Here is a 20,503-nt window from a genome sequence, read left to right as displayed (position 1 = left end):
AGTACAGGTAAAAACAATAACAGTAAAGAGTAAAGTGTCACAGCTACAGAGAAAGTGCAGTGCAATAAGGTGCAAGGTCACAACAAGGTAGATCATGAGGTCAGAGTCCATCTCATCGTATAAGGGAACCGTTCAATAGTCTTATCACAGTGGGGTAGAAGCTGTCCTTAAGTCTGGTGGTACGTGCCCTCCGGCTCCTGTATCTTCTACCCAATGGAAGAGGAGAGAAGAGAGAATGTCTCGGGTGGGTGGGGTCGTTGATTATGCTGGCTGCTACACCAAGACAACGAGAGGTAAAGACAGAGTCCAAGGAAGGGAGGCTGGTGTCAGTGATGCACTGGGCTGTGTCCACAACTCTCTGCAGCTTCTTGCAGTGCTGGGCAGAGCAGTTGCCATACCAAGCTGTGATGCATCCAGATAGGATGCTTTCTATGGTGCATCGGTAAAAGTTGGTGAGAGTCAAAGGGGACAAACCAAACTTCTTTAGCCTCCTGAGGAAGTAGAGGCACTGGTGAGCTTTCTTGGCCGTGGCATCTACGTGATTTGACCAGTATTTGACTACGTGATCAATAAACCCGACTTGACTTGAGTCTGCGCCGATGTCCAACCACCCGTCTACACTCATCCCATTTTATTCTCTCCACGTTCCCATCAACTTGGTGAGGTCACATTTGGAATACTGTGTTCGGTTTTGGTCGCCCTGCTTTAGGAACGATGCCATTAAGCAGGAAAGAGTGCAGAGGAGATTTACGAGGATGTTGCCAGGACTCGAAGGACTGAGTTATGGAGAGAGGTTGAGCAGGTTGGGACTGAGTGTAGGAGAATGAGGGGTGATCTTATAGAGGTGTATAAAATCATGAGGGGCATAACTGGGATGAAAATGCACAGTCTTTTTCCCAGGGAAGGGGGATCAAGAACGAGAGGACAAAGGTTTAGCGAGAGAGGGGAGAGATTTAATTAGGAACCTGAGGGGCAACTTTTTCACCCAAAAGGTGGTCCGTATATGGAACAAGCTGCCAGAGGAAGTCGCTGAGGCAGGTACATCAACAACATTTAAAAGGAATTTGGACAGGTACGTGGATAGGAAGGGTTTAGAGGGATATGGGTCAAACACAGGCAAATAGGACTAGTTTAGATGGGCATCTTGATCAATAGGGACCAGATGGGGTGAAGGGCCTGTTTCCATGCTGTATGACTCTATGACTCTAACCCCTTAAATCTTTTCCTCTGCTCTCTGGTAACGTTCCTGTTACACAGCCCCCTCTGTGGCTCAGCGTCAAGTGTTGTTCGGTTTGCAAAATGTCCAGGTTAAAAGTGCATCACTAACATGAGTTGCTGTTGTCTGCAGATTATTTGGCAGGAACTGGCTGCAACAATCTCATGTTTTGTTTGTAGTTTAACAGACAGTAATAAAGAAAACACTTTCTGCGACGCAATCGCCAGAAGGACTGCAGTGAGACAGGAGGCAGCATCTGCGGACAGGACGTGGGGGAGCCGCAGGGCAGACGGCCACGAGCAGCGCCCACCCGCGCACGACTTCGTGGAGCTGGAGCCCGTGCAGCAGTCGCGGGCGCTGGAGTCCGCCGCCTCACGCGCGCAGGATCCCATGCCCGCCCGTGCCCCGGAGCTAGCCACCACGTGTACCTCGGAGTCCGCGGTCCCGCGCGGGCAGGACTCAGCCAGGGCGGACGAGCTGCAGCGCGACCAGGCGCAGCGGATCGCCGAGCGGAGCAAGTGGTTCGAGTCCACAGTCCAGAACGAGAGCCCGAGGAAGGGGACAGACTGCTTTGTGCCCGTCCAAATCCCCGAGCCCCTCAGCAAGGACATCGAGGTGAAGTGGCAGGAGCTGGAGCGCATTCCTCTGCGGGATCACAAGCAGGTCCCCCTCGTCTGCTTACGGCCTTCCCAGTCCAACCTGAACGATGGTGGCACATCGGGGACCACGGATCGGCTGAAGAAGGAGGTAGGACTCATGTTGGGAATTAGAAGGAATCATGTGTGCCAGTGTTTGTCCCCTGCACCAGTGTCCTCCACCCCCATCAGTATGTAATTGGTTTATTGTTGTCACGTGTACCAAGACACAGTGAAAATCTTTGTTTTGTGTGCCAACCAGAGAGATTGTTCCAAAACATCAGTATATTGAGATAGTACAAGGGAAAGGCAGTAACAGAATGCAGAATAAAGTGTTACAGTTACAGAGAAAGTGCAGTGCAGGCAGACAATAAGGTGCAAAGCCATGACAAAATAGATTGAGAGAGTTCATCTTTAACGTACAAGAGGTCCTTTCAAGAGTCTTCTAACAGTGGGATAGAAGCTGTCTTTGAGCCCGGTGGTGCATGTTTTCAAGCTTTTGCATCTTCTGCCTGATGGAAGGGGGTAGAAGAGAGAATGACCAGGGTGGAAGGGGTCTTTGGTTATGTTGGCAGCTTTCCTGAGGCAGCGGGAAGTGCAGACAGAGTGAACGGCAAAAGCTCGCATGTTCCATTAGGCAAACTGGTTAGCACGGACAAATTGAGCCAAAAGGTCTCTGAATCTATGCTTATATTCTCCCCTCTGCCATCTGTGCTGTCACAGACCTTCCCCCTGCCCTCATCCCTTTACTCTGCGTAGTAAAATTATCCCAGTTCTGATGATAGATCATTGCCATGTAAAATTAACTCAGCTTCTCCCTCCACAGATGCTGCCCGACTTGCTGAGTATCTCCAGCATTTTCTGCTTGATTTCGACCCTTCTGCAGCCTTCCCTTAAGTACGTCCCTGCTTTTTGCACCATTCCCACATTCTCATGATTACCTCCAGCAAATGGAGTAGGTTTATGTAGGTTGGCACAACATGGTGGGCCGAAGGGCCTGTACTGTGCTGTACGGTTCTATGTTCTAAGTGACAAATTACATTTACCAAAGGTTCAAATCAAAGTTTTGTTGATCTCAGATACTTTCTCCTCTTTACCTTGGGGATCTGGGATCTTCCTCTCGCCAGAACACAGGTGCTAGTGTTGGGGTTATCAAGGAATGCGTAGCTTAAATGAAAATCAAAAAGACTGCAGATGCTGGAAATCTAAAGTAAAAACAGAAAATGCAGGAAACATTCAGCGGGTCAGGTACAATGTATGTGAACAGAAACAGTTAACGTTGCAGGTTGAAGACCCTTCGTTCACCAGAACTGATCCCAAATGTAAGGAGGGGTCTTTGACTTGAAACATTAACTCCATTTCGGTTCCTGTGGAAGGCCTAAGCTGTTGGTCTCCCTCCCTAAGCCTCACTGCCTCACTTCCTCTGCTGCTTTAAGGTGCTAAACAAAGTCAGAAGGTGGGAAATGTGGCCCAGCACACTGCACCTAACGACAGAGTGGTGAATGACCAGGTCATCCTGCGTGGTGATGTGTTGAGAAGTAAATGTTGACCAGGTCGCTGGGAAGAACTCCATGCCCCTTGAGGAGCTGTGGAACCTCTTATCTCCAACTAAGAGGACTTTGAGTCAGGAGTTATACAGCACGGAAACAGGCCCTTCAGCCCAACTCATCCATGCCGATCAAGGTGCCCACCTAAGCTAGTCCCAATCGCCCACACTTGGCCCATATCCTTCTAAACCTTTCCTATCTTTGTACTTATCCAAATCTTTTAAGTGTCTTTATTGTACCTGCCTCAGCTACCTTTCTCTGGCAGCTCATTCCACATACGGACCACTGTCTGCATTGAAGAAGTTGCCCCTCAGGTCCCTTTTAAATCCTTCCCTTCTCACTTTAAACCTATGCCCTCTAGTTTTTAGAACATAGAACAGTACAGCACAGGAACAGGACCTACTGCCACAGAGGCAGGCACAGTATTGTAGCGGTTAGTGTAACACTATTACAGTGCCAGCGACCCGGGTTCAATTCCGGCCACAGTCTGTAAAGAGTTTGTACGTTCTCCCCATGTCTGTGTGGGTTTCCTCCGGGTGCTCCGGTTTCCTCCCATATTCCAAAGACGTATGGATTAGGAAGTTGTGGGCGTGCTATGTTGGTGCCGGAAGTGTGGCGACACTTGTGGGCTGCCCCCAGAACACTCTACGCAAAAGATGCATTTCACTGTGTGTTTCGATGTACGTGTGACTGGTAAAGAGATCTTACCTTATGTTGTGCTGCACTGATTTTGGTTCCCTTTCCCTGTGAAAAAGATTGTGCGCATTCAGGAGGTCACAGATTCACCCCCAAATTGCTGAACTTTGTATATAAGATCCTGGTGATACTGTCAGTGGTGTACTGCCTCATCTGGAGGATGTTCTGCCTTTATTAATCCACTGGGAATGTCATCCAGCATTTTTCTGTTGTAAATCTCTGGAATTTGGGCTTGAACTCTTGACATCAAAGGTAAAAGTGCTTCCATCCCAAGGCAGAGGTCAGAGTGACTCTTGCAGATGGTGAGACAGAAGATACCTCATCAGAAGGGCAGAGGCCTGGATTCAGTCAGGAAGCAGAGTGCAGGGTATGAAGCAGTAATGGTGATCTACCCTAATCAGGATCAGAATCAAAGTCAGGTTTATTATCACTGACATATGTCATGAAATTTGTTGTTTTATGGCAGCAGTACAGTGCAAGTCATAAGAATTACTATAAGTTACAAAAATAAATAATTAGTGCAAAAGAGGAACAACGAGGTAGTGTTCATGGGTTCATGGACCGTTCAGTAATCTGATGGCGGAGGGGAAGAAGCTGTTCCTGAAACATTGAGAGTGGGTCTTCAGCAACTGTACCTCCTCCCCGATGATAGTAACGCGAAGAGGGCATGTCCCGGTTGGTGAGGGTCCTTAATGATGGATGCCGCCTTCTTGAGTCACCGCCTCTTGAAGATGTCATTGTTGGTAGGGAGGGTCGTGCCCGTGATGGAGCTGGCTGAGTCTATAACACTCTGCAGCCTCTTTTGATCCTGCGCATTGGAGCCTCCATACCAGGCAGTGATGCAACCAGTCAGAATGCTCTCCACCATACATCTGTAGAAATTTGCAAGAGCCCTTGGTGACGTACCAAATCTGCTCAAACTCTTAATGAAGTAGAGCCACTGGCGTGCCTTCTTCGTGATTGCATCAATGTGTTGGGCCCAGGATAGATCCTCTGAGATGTTGACGCCCAGGAACTTGAAGCTGTTCACCCTTTCCGCCGCTGACCCCTCAATGAGTACCGATGTGTGTTCTCCCGACGTCCCCTTCCTGAAGTCCGCAATCACTTCCTTGGTTTTGCTGACGTTGAGTGCGAGGTTGTTGTTGCGACACCACTCAACCAGCCGATATACCTCACTCCTGTACACCTCCTCGTCGCCGTCGGAGATTTTACCAATGGTCTGAGTTCTGCACAGACCCTGCGTGGGAGGGACACATCACACTGCCACTGAATCCACTGATGGGCGTTGTAAATTAGCGTTGGTGATGTTTGCATTTCTGGTGTGAAAACCAGAATTACACCTCCAGGGAATGTGTGAAGAAAACAAATGAGGCTGGCCAAATTCTGAACAAGAGAAAGGAAGCCCTTTGCAGCTTGTGAAGTGTAGCCACTGTTCTAATGTAGGAAATACAGCAGCCAATTTGTACTCAGGAAACTCCCACAAACCTCCAGCTATTTCCTGATGCTTGGGGCTAAGTCACTGGATCACGTAGCACAGAAACAGGCCCTTCGGCCCATTGTGTCCAGGCCGACCATCAAGCACCCATTTTTTTACACAACCCTACCCTAACCCATTTTATCCCCCCCACTGACTCCCCTCCCACTCACCCACACAACGGCCAATTAACCTACCAACCTGCACATTTCTGGGATGTGGGAGGAAACTGGAGCACCCGGAGCTCGAAAGGGAGAGCATGCAAACTCCACATGGACAGCCCGCTTTTCGTAATGATCCCATGACACCTTTATCATCCCCTCGAGTGCAAGCGGGGACTTAATGCTTCAAACATAGGGAGCACCACCAACAGAGGAGAACTCCTTCAGCAGGACAGGAGAGCAAAGAATGTTAGCCTGGGTTATTGGCTCAAGCCCCTGAAGTGAGTTTTGAACCGATGGCCTTCTGTCTCAGAGAGTGTGACTGCTGGTACCCACTAACCCATCGCTGGTGCCTGTAAATGTCACTGTAGACAGTCACAGTTCCAAGACACTAATTATGAAACATAACACACCTGCAGGTTGTTTTTGATTTTCTTTTAACGTGCCTTTAAAAGGTACTTTGGCAGGTAGATGGATAGGAAAGGCTGAGAGGGATATGGGCCAAACACGGGCAGGTGGCTCTAGTTTAGATGGGAATCTTGGTCGGCATGGATGAGTTGGGCCGAAGGGCCCGTTTCCGTGCTCTATGACTCTATGACAGTGAAAGCCAAAGTCAAGTTTATTGTCATGTACACACAGAGGCAATGAAAACCTTACTCGCAGCAGCATCACAGGCACATAGCATCATATAAGCAGCATTCACCAGAAAAATTAAATTAGCCATAAATTGTACACAGTTTTTACAAGAAAGAACACAATCAGAGCAAAAAAAGCCAAGTCCATTTTAGTGCAAAGTGATCAAAGTGGTCCTAATTTTGCTAAACTGAAGTGATTAGAATTCTTCAGGTTGGTTCAAGAACCGAATGGCCCTGGGGGAGTATCGGCCAGTAGGTCCCGGGGGAGTATTGTGGAACAGAAGGACCTAGGAGTACAAGTACATAGTTCCCTGAAAGTGGCATCACAGTTAGGCAGGGTGGTGAAGGAGGCTTTTGGTACGCTGGCCTTCATCAGTCAGGGCATGGAGTATGGACATTGGGATGCTACATTGCAGCTGTATAAGACGTTGGTGAGGCCGCATTTGAAATAGTGTGTTCAGTTTTAGCCTTAAGAATGTAAGAAATAGGAGCAGGAGGAGGCCATCTGGCCCATCGAGCCTGCTCCGCCATTCAATCAGATTCTGGCTGATCTGGCTGTGGACTCAGATCCACCTACCTGCTTTTTCCACATAACCCTTAATTCCCCTACTATTCCCCTAACTGTGTCTTAAATATATTTAATGAGGTATCTTCCACTGCTTCCCTGGGCAGAGAATTCCACAGATTCACTACTCTCTGGGAAAAGTAGTTTCTCCTCATCTCCATCCTAAATCTATTCCTCTGAATCTTGAGGCTATGTCCCCTAGTTTTAGTCTCACCTACCAGTGGAAACAACCTTCCTGCCTCTATCTTATCTATCCCTTTCATAATTTTATATCTTTCTGTAAGATGCCCTCTCATTCTTCTGAATTCCAGCGAGTATAGTCCCAGGTGACTCAATCTCTCGTCGTAGGCTGACCCCCTCATCTCCAGAATCAACTGGTGAACCTCCTCTGCACCACCTCCAAAGCCAGTATATCTTTCCTCACGTAAGGAGACCAGAACTGCACACAGTACTCCAGGTGCGGCCTCACCAGTACCCTGTACAGTTGCAGCATAACCTCCCTGCTCTTAAATTCAATCCCTCTCGCAATGGAGGCCAACATTCCATTTGCTGCCTTGATAACCTGTTGCTCCTGCAAACCAACCTTTGCGATTCATGCACAAGCACTCCCAAGTCCCTCTGCACAACAGCGTGCTGCAATCTTTCACCATTTAAATAATAATCTTATCTTCTATTTTCCCTTACAAAGTGAAAGACCTCACATTTACCAACGTTGTACTCCATCTGCCAGACCCTTGTCCACTCACTTGACCTATCTATATCTCTCTGCAGACTCTCCGCATCCTCTGCACAATTTGCTTATCCATTCACTTTAGTGTCATCAGCAAACTTAGATACGCTACATTCGGTCCCCTCTTCCAAATCATTAATGTATATCGTGAACAGTTGCGGTCTAGCACCGACCCCTGCAGCACCCCTCTCACCACTGATTGCCAACCAGAGAAACACCCATTTATTCCAACTCTCTGCGTTCTATTGGTTAACCAATCCTCTATCCATGCTAATACATTACCCCAACTCCATGCATCCTTACCTTATGGATAAGTCTTTTACCCAGCATCTTATCGAATGCCTTCTGGAAATCCAAGTATATAGCATCCACCTGTTCCCCTCTATCCATTGCGCACATTATATCCTCAAAGGACTCCAATAAGTTTGTCAAACAGGACCTGGCCTTCCTGAATCCATGCTGCATCTACCTGATGGAACCATTTCTATCCAGTTGTCTCACTATTTCTTCCTTAATGATAGCTTCAAGCATTTTCCCGACTACAGACGTTAAGCTAACTGGCCTATAGTTACCTGCCTTTTGCCTGCGTTCTTTTTTAAACTGTGGTGTGACATTCACTGCTTTCCAATCCACCGGGACCTGCTCAGAGTCCAGAGAATTTTGGTAAATTATCACAGATGCCTCTATTATAACTTCCACCATTTCTTTCAGTTCCCTGGGATGCATCACATCAGGACCAGGGGACTTGCCTACCTTTAGGCCTACTAATTTGCTCAGACTTTTGAATTTAGTAATATTATGGGAGCTCATTTGTACATTGGAGTGTCCATAAGTTGAGCATTGTAACCCAGGGACTGCCTGTATGACTGGGCAGTTTACAATCTCTGTGCAAGGTTTTGAAGGCTGTTCTTTCTCAAATTTCAGATCTCCTCCCTAAATATACAGCTGGATGAAACCAGGAAAGAGCTGGAATCTTTCCGGGAGCAGAGCTGTCGGCTGCAGGGGCAGTTAAATGCATCCGAGGAACTGAGAAAGCAGGTTCCTAAAGGCTTCATCTCTCAGGTACGGAGCTCGCCTCAATGCAAGCAAGGGGGCTGCATCACCGTACGAGCAGGGCAGCTGGGCCAGTACTGGGCAGATTCAGTCTGTGAGTCCGGCTTCTTCTCTCCAACTCCCTCGGCAGAATTTGGCACAAAAAATTGCAGCTCCAGAACGTATGAGATGATTCCTAGTGGTTGGAAGGGTGAGCAGAGATGCTCTGAGCCAAAAGGTCCAGAGTTAAAGACAGTGCAGGCACAGGGAGACCTGTCAGTATAAAGTGCACAAATCACTAGCAACAAACAATCTGCTGGAGGAACTCAGCAGGTGGAGCAACATCTGTGCGGGGGGTGGGGGAGGTGGGGGAAGGAAATTTCCGGTTGAGACCCTGCATCAGGACCCGAAATGTTGACAGTTCCTTTCTCCCGCAGATGCTGTTTGACCTGCTGAGTTCCTCCAGCAGTTTATATATTGCTCCAGATTCCCATCTGCAATCTCTTATGTCTACACATTAACCAGGGCAAGAGAAGGTGAAAAGGCAGTTAAGAAAAGCAAATGCTGAACCTGTATGAATCATTGTTTAGAGTCCAGCTGACACGTTGAATCCAGATCTGGGCACCATATTTTGGAAAAGGTGTCAATCCTTGCACATGGTGCAGAGATTTATTGGAATGGTATCAGTGATGAAGGACCTCGGTTATGTGGGAAAGCAGGAGAAGTTTAGGTCATTCTTAAATTGGTAAATTGGTTTATTATTGTCACAGGTGAAGAAAAGTTTTGTTTTGCATGCCATCCATACAGACCATTTCAGTGCATTGAGATAGTACAAGGGAAAACAATAACAGAATGCAGAATAAAGTGTTACAGTTACAGAGAAAGTGCAATGCAGGCAGACAATAAGGTGCAAGGTCATAACGAGGTTGATTGTGAGGTCAAGAGTCCATCTTATTGTGCTAGGGATAGAAGTTGTCCTTAAGCCTGGTGGTACGTGCTTTCAGGCTTTTGAATCTTCTGCCTGATGGGAGGGGGAAGAAGGGAGAATGTCTGGGGTGGGTGGGGTCTTCGATTATGTTGGCTACTTTACCGAGGCAGCTAGAAGTGTAGACAGAGTCCATGGAAGGGAGGCTGGTTTCCGTGATGTGCTGGGCTGCGTCCACAATGTTCTGCAGTTTCTTGCGGTCTTGGGCAGAGCAGTTGCTATGTAAAGCAGATCAGGTGAAGTGGAGATTGTCATACAACAGAGAAACAGGCACTTCAGCCGATTAAGTCCATGCCAAACCATTAACTACCCATTTACATCAATCCTACCCAAGCCTATTTTATTCTCCCCACATTCTCACTGACTTCCCTCAGATCCTACCCCTCACTTACTCACCAGGGGCAATTTACAGTGGCCAATTAACCCACCAACCCGCATGTCTTTGGGATGTGGGAGGAAACCAGAGCCCCCAGGGGCAACCCATGAGGTCACAGGGAGAACGTGCAAACTCCACACAGACAGCACTGAAGGTCGGGATTGAACCTGGGTCTCTGGAGCCGTGAGGCAGCGGCACTACCTGCTGCACACACACCCCGTGGATGGAAGTGTTTAAATACCACGGGGGGTTTCAGGAAGGGGGACGTGTTCCAAGTGGCAGAAAGATCAGTAAACCAGGAGTCAGGGACAGCTGGGGATTGGCAAATGAATCAGAGGTGTCATGAGATAAAAAATTGAACAGAAGGTTGTGATGATCTGGAACATGTTTGGAAGGGCAGTGGAGGCAGAGTTGATCTCACTTATACAGGCAGTTGTACCGGACCATGGGAAAAGCACAAGAATAGTGCTCTCAGCAGCACCATTAACGTACCAAAGAGGTCCCAATGCACCACACACAGGTGGATGGAGCACAGAGAAGATACTAGGACAGATAATCCAAGGTTCGGTCATCGAAGAAAGAGGGATGGAGAGGTGGAGGGGTTTAGGGAGGGAGTTCCTCAGCCAAGGGCCCAGGCAGCCGGAGGAGTGATTAGTTTCAGGGCCAGAATTGGAGGAGTGCAGGTAATTTGGATGGTTGTATTAGTGGAGATTACAGAGAAAGGGAGGGCCACGGAGAGCTTTGAAAATGAGGCAGGACTTGTGTGGAGCTGGTGAAAGTGGGCGTGCACAGGGCAGACAGAAGGGGTCGGTGCACTGGAGCTGCTGGCCAACATCTACTGTACCCCCCCACCCTCACAGTCGGGGTCTATTTCCAGGTCCACGTTGCCCTTGGTGCCTCAACAAGAAATCAAGCTGCATGTTTGCCAGCTGGCTTTTCAACTGTGGAGAGCATCACAACCAACGCTGATGCTATCCTCACCCCGATTTGCTCCAGGCTAGGGGCCTCTCAAAACAGGCTGAGGCTATTTGGTGGCTGGCCTCTCCTGCCATTGTTAGATCAAGGCTGAACTGAGTCTGACCCCAACTTCCCATAACCCTTCCCCACACAGGTCCATCCATCTCAGTGCTGATGTTTCATTTGCCTCCCAGCTTCAGGGGGGAAGGGGCGGGGGTCAGATTTCCACTCCCCTTTGTGTGAAATGACCCTGAGTGACCAAGCTCGAGTTTTATGGTCCTCAATTTGGACCTCGCCAGAGGAAATAGCTTCTGTTTACCTCATCAGCTCATTGCAAACACTTCTGTCAAATCAGCTGCAGCTCTGGGCAGTCGCTGCTCGTAATTTAACCCTTCCAGGCCTGCAGTGAAAACCTGGCCCAGGTCATGGGAGGTTTCTGATCTCTGACCCTTGCGATTTGCAGGCAACCTGCGAGCGCAGCTTCATGGAGATGGAGGAATCCCACCGGAAGGCAATGGAGGAGCTGCAGCGGCAACATGAACGGGAGTTGCAGAGGATCCAGCAGGACAAAGACCGCCTGTTGTCCGAGGAAACCAACGCCACCATCGCCGGTACGGTCAGGAAGGGACAGACCCAGCGCTCACCCTATGTTCGTGTGGGGGGAGAGGCTGCATGTAGAAAGTAATCTCCCAGTAGGGCCCCTCCCATGGGGATGTTCTCCACCTTACCTTCTCCAACACCTTTCCTGTATTTTGCTACAGCATAGCAAGAGGCCATTTGGCCCATTGAGTCCATGCCAGCTCTCGGAGCCATCCCATCAGTCCCTTTCCCCCACTTATTTCCCTGAAACCTATTCTGTCTCATGCTCAGTCTCCAAGTTCTTTGTAGACAATGAAGTGGTTTCGAAGTGCAATCACTGTCGAAGTATAAGTAATGTGGCGAGTAATTTTTGGCACAGGATTCTACACACTAGATAATCTGATGGAGTGGTGTAGATTAAGGGATAAACATCGGTCAGGAAATAACATGTCCCCCCTGAGGCACTGTTACTTCAATCAGTTGGCCTGATAATATGGCACCTCCAACAGTGAGGCACTCCTCAGTGCTAGATCATCTTCTTAAGTCTCCAGGGTCTTCTGACTCATCTCGGTATCTCTTAAATGTTGTGAGAGTCCACCATCCCTTCAGGCAATGTGTTCCGGATTTCAACCAATGTCTGGGTGAAAAGATTCTTCCTCAGATCCCCTACTCCTTATCCTAAACCAATATCCCCCAGTCATAGACACCTCTACTAAGGGGAAATGTTTCTCATTATCCACGACATAGGTTTTATAAGATTCTGGCTGATCTTTTACCTCAGTACCACTTTCCTGCACTATCCCCATATTGCTTGACTTCCTTAGTAGCTAAACATTCCTCGATAAATGATTAACTAAACCAGTAGGAAGTTTCCCTTCAGTAAGACCAGTAGAAATTCTATTGAATGAATGTTACCAAACTCGTCATGAACAGAATCAACAGGTTACAACAGCGACTTAGAAAAGGATGTGGCAATCCTGCCCAAATCTGAATACCTCTTAAAAGTGTTGCTGGAAGTAGGGTCCTGGAGAGATACAGTGTACGGGGAGGGGTTGATGGGCGTGTGAGACAGCCCTACAGCCCAACTAATCCCACATTAATCCCATTTTATTCTCTTCACATTCTCACCAACTCCCACAGATCCCACCACTCACCCACACGCCAGGAGCAATTTACAGCAGCAAATAAACTTATTCCCCCTCTCTGCAACTTAAACCGTGCTCCTTTTCTCACTATCCTGGGAAAAAAATTCTACCTTCCTTATCTCATAATGTTATAAACATCTATAAGGTCACCGCTCAGCTTCCTTCGCTCCAGGGAAAATAGTCCCAGCCTGTCCAGTCTCTCCATCCTGATAACTCAAACTCTCCAGTGCCAGCAATATCCTTGTGAATCTTGTCTGTGGCCTCTCTAACTTTCCTACAATGTGGTGACCAGAATGGCACACCCTGCTCCAAGTGTGGTCCAACCAACATTTGTACAACTGTAACATGACATCTCAACTCCCGTACCCAGTGCCATGACCAATGAAGGCAAGTGTGCCGTATGCCTTACTCACCATCCCGTCTACCTATGTCCACATGCCCATCAGCTCCTCCCAGCATCCACACCCACCCACACTAGGCACAATTTACAGTGGCCAATAAACCTACCAACCAAGAAGTTATGAGAAGAACATGCCAACTCCACACAGACAGCACCCAAGGTCAGGACTGAACCCATGATATGAGCTATGAGGCAGTGTCTCTGCATGTTGTGACACCACACCCACCCCCCCCACCCCCCTTGGATCAACAGACTGGAATCTGGGGATGCAGGGTGGAAGGAGTTAGCGATAAGAACAGGGTCTTGGAAGGATTTGAAAACAATGAGAATATTAAACTGAAGGTGTTACTGTACTGGGAGCAGGTCAGCAAGCTCAGGGGTGATGGGTGAATGGGATGATGCCATGCACGCAGTTAGCTTTGTTACAAATGGTTCTCAGTCTCGATTCCAAGGAGACCCAAGGTCACTAATCGCCTGAGAGTTTGTTTTGGCCGTGGTTAACAGCTTGTGTTTCATGTGACAGCCATTGAAGCAGTGAAAAAGGCACACCGTGAAGAGCTGGAGAGGGAGCTGGAGAGACTGCACTGCACACAGAGCATTGCGGCCAACAGCGATCTGGAGAGACTGAACAAGCAGCACCAGTGAGTACTGGTTAACGCCTGATGTCGCTGGGGAATCGATCACTAATAGTTACCCAAAGTAGCACATGCAAGTGGAGGCTGCTGGCTGCCTTCCGCTAGTTAAACTGTTTTATTCTGGTTCTTTAAGAAAACCAGTGTGTCTGTTGTATCAGCTAACTGAAAGACCCCGGAAAGATGCTGGAAATCCTCAACAGGTCGGGCAGCGTCTGTGGAGAAGCAGCTAATGTTTCCCTGATGTTGGAGTTCTGATGAAGGGTCATCGACTTGAGACTTTGACCTGCTCCTCCCTCCACGGAAGCTGCTCGAACTGCTGAGTGTTTCCAGCACTTTCTGCTTTTACTTTATGTTTCATCGGCAGTTTTTTTTTGATTTTCAACCTAAACTAAGTGAGTTGGACATGGAACAACATTTATTTACTCAACAGACAGTGCCTTACTTACACAGTGCACCGCAGCAAACAGTCTGCAGTCTGAATTAAAATGAATCTCTACAAAGTCATAGAGTCGCACAGCAGAGAAACAGGCCCTTCGGCCCACTGTGTCTGTGCTGCCCGTTGTACCTACTTACCCTAATCCCATCTACCCATATCGGGTCTGTAGCTTTCTATGCCTTGGAAATTCAGGTGCTTCTGTAGATGCTTCTAAAATGTTGCGAGAGCACCTGCCTTCACCACCTCCACACTCCAGACTGTAACCACCCCCTGTGAGAAAAACCTCCCTCTCAGGTCCCCTCTCACCTTAAACCTTCACCCTCTTGTCCTAGATACCCCTTCCATGGAAAACGTTTACTATCTATCCCCCTCATAATTTTAAAGACCTCCATCAGGTCACGCCTCATCCCATGCTCCAGGGAAAACAAACCCAGCCTATCCAGTCTCTTCATACCTGTAATGCTCCATCCCAGGCATCGTCCTGGTGAGACGCAGGAGACGGCAGATGTTGGAACCTGGAGCAACAAACAATCTGCTGGAGGAACTCAGTGGGTTGAGCAGCATCTGTGGGGGGGAAAAGGAACTGTCGACATTTCAGCTCCTGACTCAGGGTTTCCACCCACAGATCCTTCCCTCCCACAGATGCTGCTCGACCTGCTGAGTTTCTCCAGCAGATTGTTTGTTGCTATCATCCTGGTGAGTCTCCTCTGCACCCTCTCCAGCGCAGTCACATCCTTCCTACAGTGTGGTGACCAGAACTGTACGCAATACTCCACATGTGGCCTGACCAACATGTTATAAAGCTGAAATGTGATGTTCCAGCTCTTATATTCTATACCATGGCTAATGAAGGGAAGGATCCCATGTGCCTTCTTCACCACCTTATCCACCTGCGCTGCCACTTTCAGGAATCTATGGACTTGTCCCCCAAGCTCCCTCTGTTCATCAACACTCCCTTGGGTCCTACTATTTACTGATAACACCCCACCCTCGTTTGCCTTCCCAAAATGCATGTCCTCGCGTCTGTCAGAGTTAAATTCCATTTGCCAATGTTCCACTTAACTTTCCAGCTGATGTACGTCCTGCTGTGGTCTTAAACAACCTCCGTCTCTATCTACAACGCAGCCAATCTTTTCATCATCTGCAAAACTTACTTATTGTACTTGGTACATTCATACCCAAATAGAGAAAATAGAACGCAGCAAGTTCTCCTGATAAAAACAGGGTGATTTTTCCAGCAAGGTATCATGAGTGGAAGTTTCTGCATAACACAAATTAAGGACATAAGCTCCATCCCAATGACAACATGAAGATTTCCCAACAGGAACAGTGATCTTAAGATATGAACCATGATTTAGGTGTGGGTTGTATTTACACCATGGAAGCTCAGGAATTTAAATTTGTAAAATTAAACACAAATATGTTGATATAGAAAGCTTCCTTTGATAATGACGAGCATCAAGCAACAGATTAGTTTAAAAAACCCAGCTGGCATCTAGGAAAGCAAACCTAGTATTTGGATCGTATGTGACTCCAGGTCCACAACAGTGCAGACGGCACTTAACTCCCTACTGGCATTGCGCAACAAGCCAGTCTGGTTGGGAGGCAACTAAGGATGGGAAATAAATGCTGGCCTTGCCCGTGACCGAATAGGTTGGGTCTCCAGGTATGACTGACAGCAGATGTACCCAATCATTAGGAGGGGTGGTATGTTGGGTTTGCTGACGTAACCGGACGCTGTGCTGTCACCGCTGCAGGGAGGAGCTGCAGTCATTGCAGCGGGAGCTGCAGGTGCTGTCGGAGCAGTACTCCCGCAAGTGCCTGGAGATCGACTGCCAGGTGAAGGAGACACAGTTGCGGGAGAAAGACCTGTCACGGAGCCAGAGGGAGAACAAGGAGCTGCTGCGGCAGAACCAGGTGATGAGGCCGGGCTCTCTGTTCCCCAGTGGTAGTGGGACGTGTGGCAGAATGAGGATTTGAGGCATAAACAGTACCTTGCAACCCCACGTTGATGGAGAGGGTCACTGAGATCATCTCATCCTGGGGTGCTGTCGAGTCACTGTGTGCAGAAACAGGCTGTGTCAGTGCTGACCATCGAGCACCCACCTACCCCAGTCCCACCTTCCCTCTTGCTTCGTCATTAACCCCCCCCACCCCACCGATTCTCCCACCACCCACCTACACTGGGGGCAACTCACAGCGGCCAATTAACCCACTGACCCCGCACGTCTTTGGGATGTGGGAGGAGACTGGAACACCCAGGGGAAACCCACACGGTCACAGGTAAAGCATGCAAACTTCACACCTGAGGGCAGGATTAAACCCTGCTGACTGGAACTGTGAAGCACCAGGACTAATTGCATTTCACTGTGTGTTTCCATGTACATGTGACTAATAAAGATCTTATCTGTCTTCCAGCCCTTTACTGCATGACATACAAGCCTAGATGGGGCACAGATAGGGTGAATCTATGTCTTCTTCCCAGGGAACCAAAAACTAGAGGGCATAGGTTCAAGGTGAGAGGGGAAAGATTTAAAAGGGACCTGAGGGGCAACTTATTCATGCAGAGGGTGGTGTGTTATGGACTGAGTTGCCAGAGAAAGGTAGTTGAGGCAGGTACAGCAGCAACATTTAAAATGCAATTGTATACATGCATGGATACGAAGGGTTTAGAGGGATATGAGCCAAACACAGGCAAGTGGGACTGGCTTAGCTGGACACCTTGGTTGGCATGGAGGAGTTGGGCTGAAGGGCCTGTTTCCGTGCTGTATTACTCTGACACTATGACTCCCAAGCTGGGGATCCCTCTGGATTTAACCCAGTATTTAAATTGCTGTTCAGTGATTTCCAGGACAGAGGTCCCGCTGATGGGAATCCTGTTGAGTGTCAAGGTTGGGTGGTTAAACCTCTCTTGTTGGAGGTGCAAACATTACTTTCCTCTTCTCAGCCTGTGCTTGAATGTTGTCTGGGCCTTGCTGTGTACAGCCATGGGCTGCTTCATTAATTGAGGAGTTGCAAATGGAATTGAACATTGTGTAATCATCCTCACAACTAGAGACCACGGATTTAAAATTATTGAAGCAAAGCTGTTGGGGAGATATGGAGAATTCTTTGCAGCGGGTTGCTATGGAATGCATTGCAGGTTCGACTGTCTAGGTGTAGATGGTTGAGGACCAAGTGCTGATCATTCGACTTATCTGTCAGCTGAGTGACTTCTCAAAACGATCCATCAGGCTTGTTAGGTCACATGCACACTGACTGTCACTGATCAGCTGAGAAATGTTCAGTCATTGTGTCCCTATAACAGACCTGACAAGCCTCCAGTTTCATGGTGAATCGCTTCACCCATCGTAAATAGTGGGAGGGAGCGAAATAAATCAGGAAATTGTGCAGCAGTCTGGAAAATCTGGATAGCAGGAAACATTAAGACAGATTTTCCTGGGGTGGGGCCGGGGCCTACTTCAGGCATGGTAAGTGTTGGAAGGTTCAATGTTCATCCGGTGTCGGGCTTGTCTGACCTGTCCTCATTTGCTTCACTTGGGTGACCCAGGACACCGGCAGCCTGCTGGATCAGAAATTAAACCAAGACTCCTCTGTCCACTTTGATTGGGCGTGAAAGATCCCAGAGCAGTACCTCAGAAGTGAGTCTCCTGGTTTACCTTGCTCCCACCATTTCAGAAAGGTTGAGAGAGAAAGATGGTGGAGTCACTGCCTCACAGTGCCAGAGACCCAGGTTCAGTTCTGAGCTCTGGTGCTGTCTGTGTGGAGTTTGCACATTCTCCCTGTGACCATATAAGTTTCCTTGGGGTGCTCCGGTTTCCTCCCACATGCTGGTTGATTGATTAGTTAGTCGCTGTCAATTGCCCCTCATGTGTAGGTGAGGGGTAGAATCTGGGGGGAATTGATGGAAGTGTGGGGAGAATGAAATGGGATTAGTGTAGGAGGAGTGGAAGTGGGTGCCTGACGGTCAGAACAGACGGTGGGCCGAAGGGCCTGTTTCTGTGCCCTGTGACTCTATGACCATGACTTGCCCCAGACAGTGTGCATTCTTCAAACAGTATCACTAACAAGAAGCTTTAACTGGTAACTTTGCTGAGAAATATCTGCCTTATTCCTCTACCTCACAACACTTTTCTCCTGAGGACATAAGAAATAGGAGGAGGAGGAGGAGGAGGCCATTCTGCCCCTCTTGTCTGCTTTGCCATTCTATAAAATCATGGCTGATATTGATTGTAAGATGCTTCATGATGTCCTGAAATGGGTGGTAAAAATGCAACTTCACTTCTGTTTATCAGGAGTAGTTTATACTCAAAATGATGAATGAATGACAATGGGCTTGGTTCATTGGAATTGGATATAATGGGTTTGAATGGGAGTTGATTCAGAGCATTCAAAGTTTCTACAATGGGAATGAATGGGGAGGGCCAGGTCAATTACTGTTCTGTATGGTGAATGGTTCACTGCATTCTAACCCGACTGCTTGTGTTTATCATGAAACAGAATGCCTGTCAAATTATGTTTGAAAAGGAATAACTAGGCATAGGTTTGCCCATTTTTGTGCTCTCAGTTTCCTCTGGATTGTAATCCATCCAAGCCCTAAAGCCCAAGGATCCCTCCCCAGCCCCTGGGTGGACAGGGGTGAGTTAAAGCTCACGCAAGGTTCGACGTTTAAGAAGTTTGTCTTCCCTCTGCAGGAGCTGAATGGCCAGTTGTCAGAGGAAATAGCACGAATACGGGAGCTTGTCACAGGAAAGAGCCAGGACAGCACAGCCAATTCGTCCATCATGGGTGACAGAGACAGCTGTGAACTGGAGGTGAGACGGTGGGAAGTGAATGGGGGTGGGTGGTGTGGAGCGGTGCTTATGAACTGCAAACCTTAGACACAACAAGGAGACACTGCAAGAATTATACAGCAGGGGAGAGACCACTCAGCCCTCAGAACCTGTGCTGGCTCATTCTATTCAACTCCTCTGCCTTTACACCAAAATCACAAAACCTTTCCTTTTTAAACATTTAACTGATTCCTTTTATTTAACTACCACTAAATTAGCTTCCAGCGCCCTCTCAGGCTGCACCTTTCTGATCATGGCACCTTACTGAAGAAAGAATTCTCCCCATCGGCCCAGCACGTATTGACCACGTCTCATCTGGTTGCAGAAAACAGTCGGGTTCATGTTTCTAATTCTGGGTGTGTGCTCAGTGAGGAGGTAGATCCTCCTGGCCACATGATCAGCCTGAGGTCACCCATGGGGTAGTGTACCAGGGCAGCACTGACCCCAGTAAGGATTGGCTCAGCAGGAAGCGACCTTACTCAAATCAGTAGGTGTGGGTTTGAAGCCTCGCTCCAGATTTTTGAGCACATAATCCAGGCAGAGACTGCCAGTGTCCTCCTGAGGGAATACCACACTGCCAGAGGTACCATCAGTCTCCAGTCTGCCCCCTGTCACGTGATCACATCACATTATTCAGTAAGAGTCAAGGAGCCCTCTCCAGTATGCTGACAAACCCCTCATTGGAAGGCAGTGATCTGATCCTTCACCTCATTACTCTCTGTGGGATCTTGCTGTGTGGACTGGCTTCCGTGTTTCCTGCATTGTGTCATTGGCAGTAAAATATTTGCAGGCAAGTTTTTTCTTCTTATAGTTCGATGCCTTTATTAACATAGAGTTGTACAGAATGGAAACAGGCCATTTGGCCCATTGAGTCTGCACTGACCACCAACCACCCATTTCCACTGCTCCTACACTGACCCCATTTTATTCCCCCCACAATCCTATCAACTCCCCCCCACATTCTACCCCTCACCTACACACGAGGGACAATTTATAGCGGCCAATTAACCTAGCGACCTGCACGTCTTTGGGATGTGGGAGGACACTGAGGAAATCCATACAGTCACAGGGAGAGCGTGGAGACTCCACACAGACAGCACCCGAGGTCAGGATTGAACCCGGGTCACTGAAGCTGTGAGGCAGTGGCTCTGCAGGCTGCGCTACTGTGCTGCCCAAGTTAACATCGCAGCAACATGCAACACCGACCCCGTGACCTAGGACCTCCAAGCACTAAGTAGGACAAGTGCAGCAGGTGCATGGAAACACCATCACCAGCAGGTTCCCTTCCAACTTGTGCACCATCCCGACTTGAAATGTGTAATACTGATCCTTCACTGGATCTAAACCCTGGAACTCCCTCTCTAACAGCACTGTGGCAGCACTTGGAACTGCAGTGATCCAGGGTGACTCACCACCACCTTCTCGAGAGCAGTCAGGGATGGGTGGGGAATGCTGGCCTTGGCAGCA

The 20,503-nt window shown here is 48.4% G+C and overlaps 1 protein-coding gene across 1 annotated transcript in view; it reads left to right on the top strand.

The window, feature by feature from the left end:
- Positions 1-20,503, top strand: part of triobpb (TRIO and F-actin binding protein b) — a 91,523-nt gene that overhangs the window by 57,244 nt on the left and 13,776 nt on the right. Inside the window, 6 exon segments of the mRNA XM_052043434.1 lie at positions 1,396-1,963; positions 8,584-8,721; positions 11,473-11,620; positions 13,657-13,774; positions 15,962-16,121; positions 18,899-19,018. Coding sequence (XP_051899394.1) covers positions 1,396-1,963; positions 8,584-8,721; positions 11,473-11,620; positions 13,657-13,774; positions 15,962-16,121; positions 18,899-19,018 — 1,252 coding nt within the window.

The sequence above is a fragment of the Pristis pectinata genome, chromosome 33, assembly GCF_009764475.1.
Source record: "Pristis pectinata isolate sPriPec2 chromosome 33, sPriPec2.1.pri, whole genome shotgun sequence".
Classification (NCBI taxonomy): Eukaryota; Metazoa; Chordata; class Chondrichthyes; order Rhinopristiformes; family Pristidae; genus Pristis; species Pristis pectinata.
The sequence above is the reverse complement of the archived record's forward strand: the minus strand, read 5'-3'. Positions and strand labels throughout refer to the sequence as shown.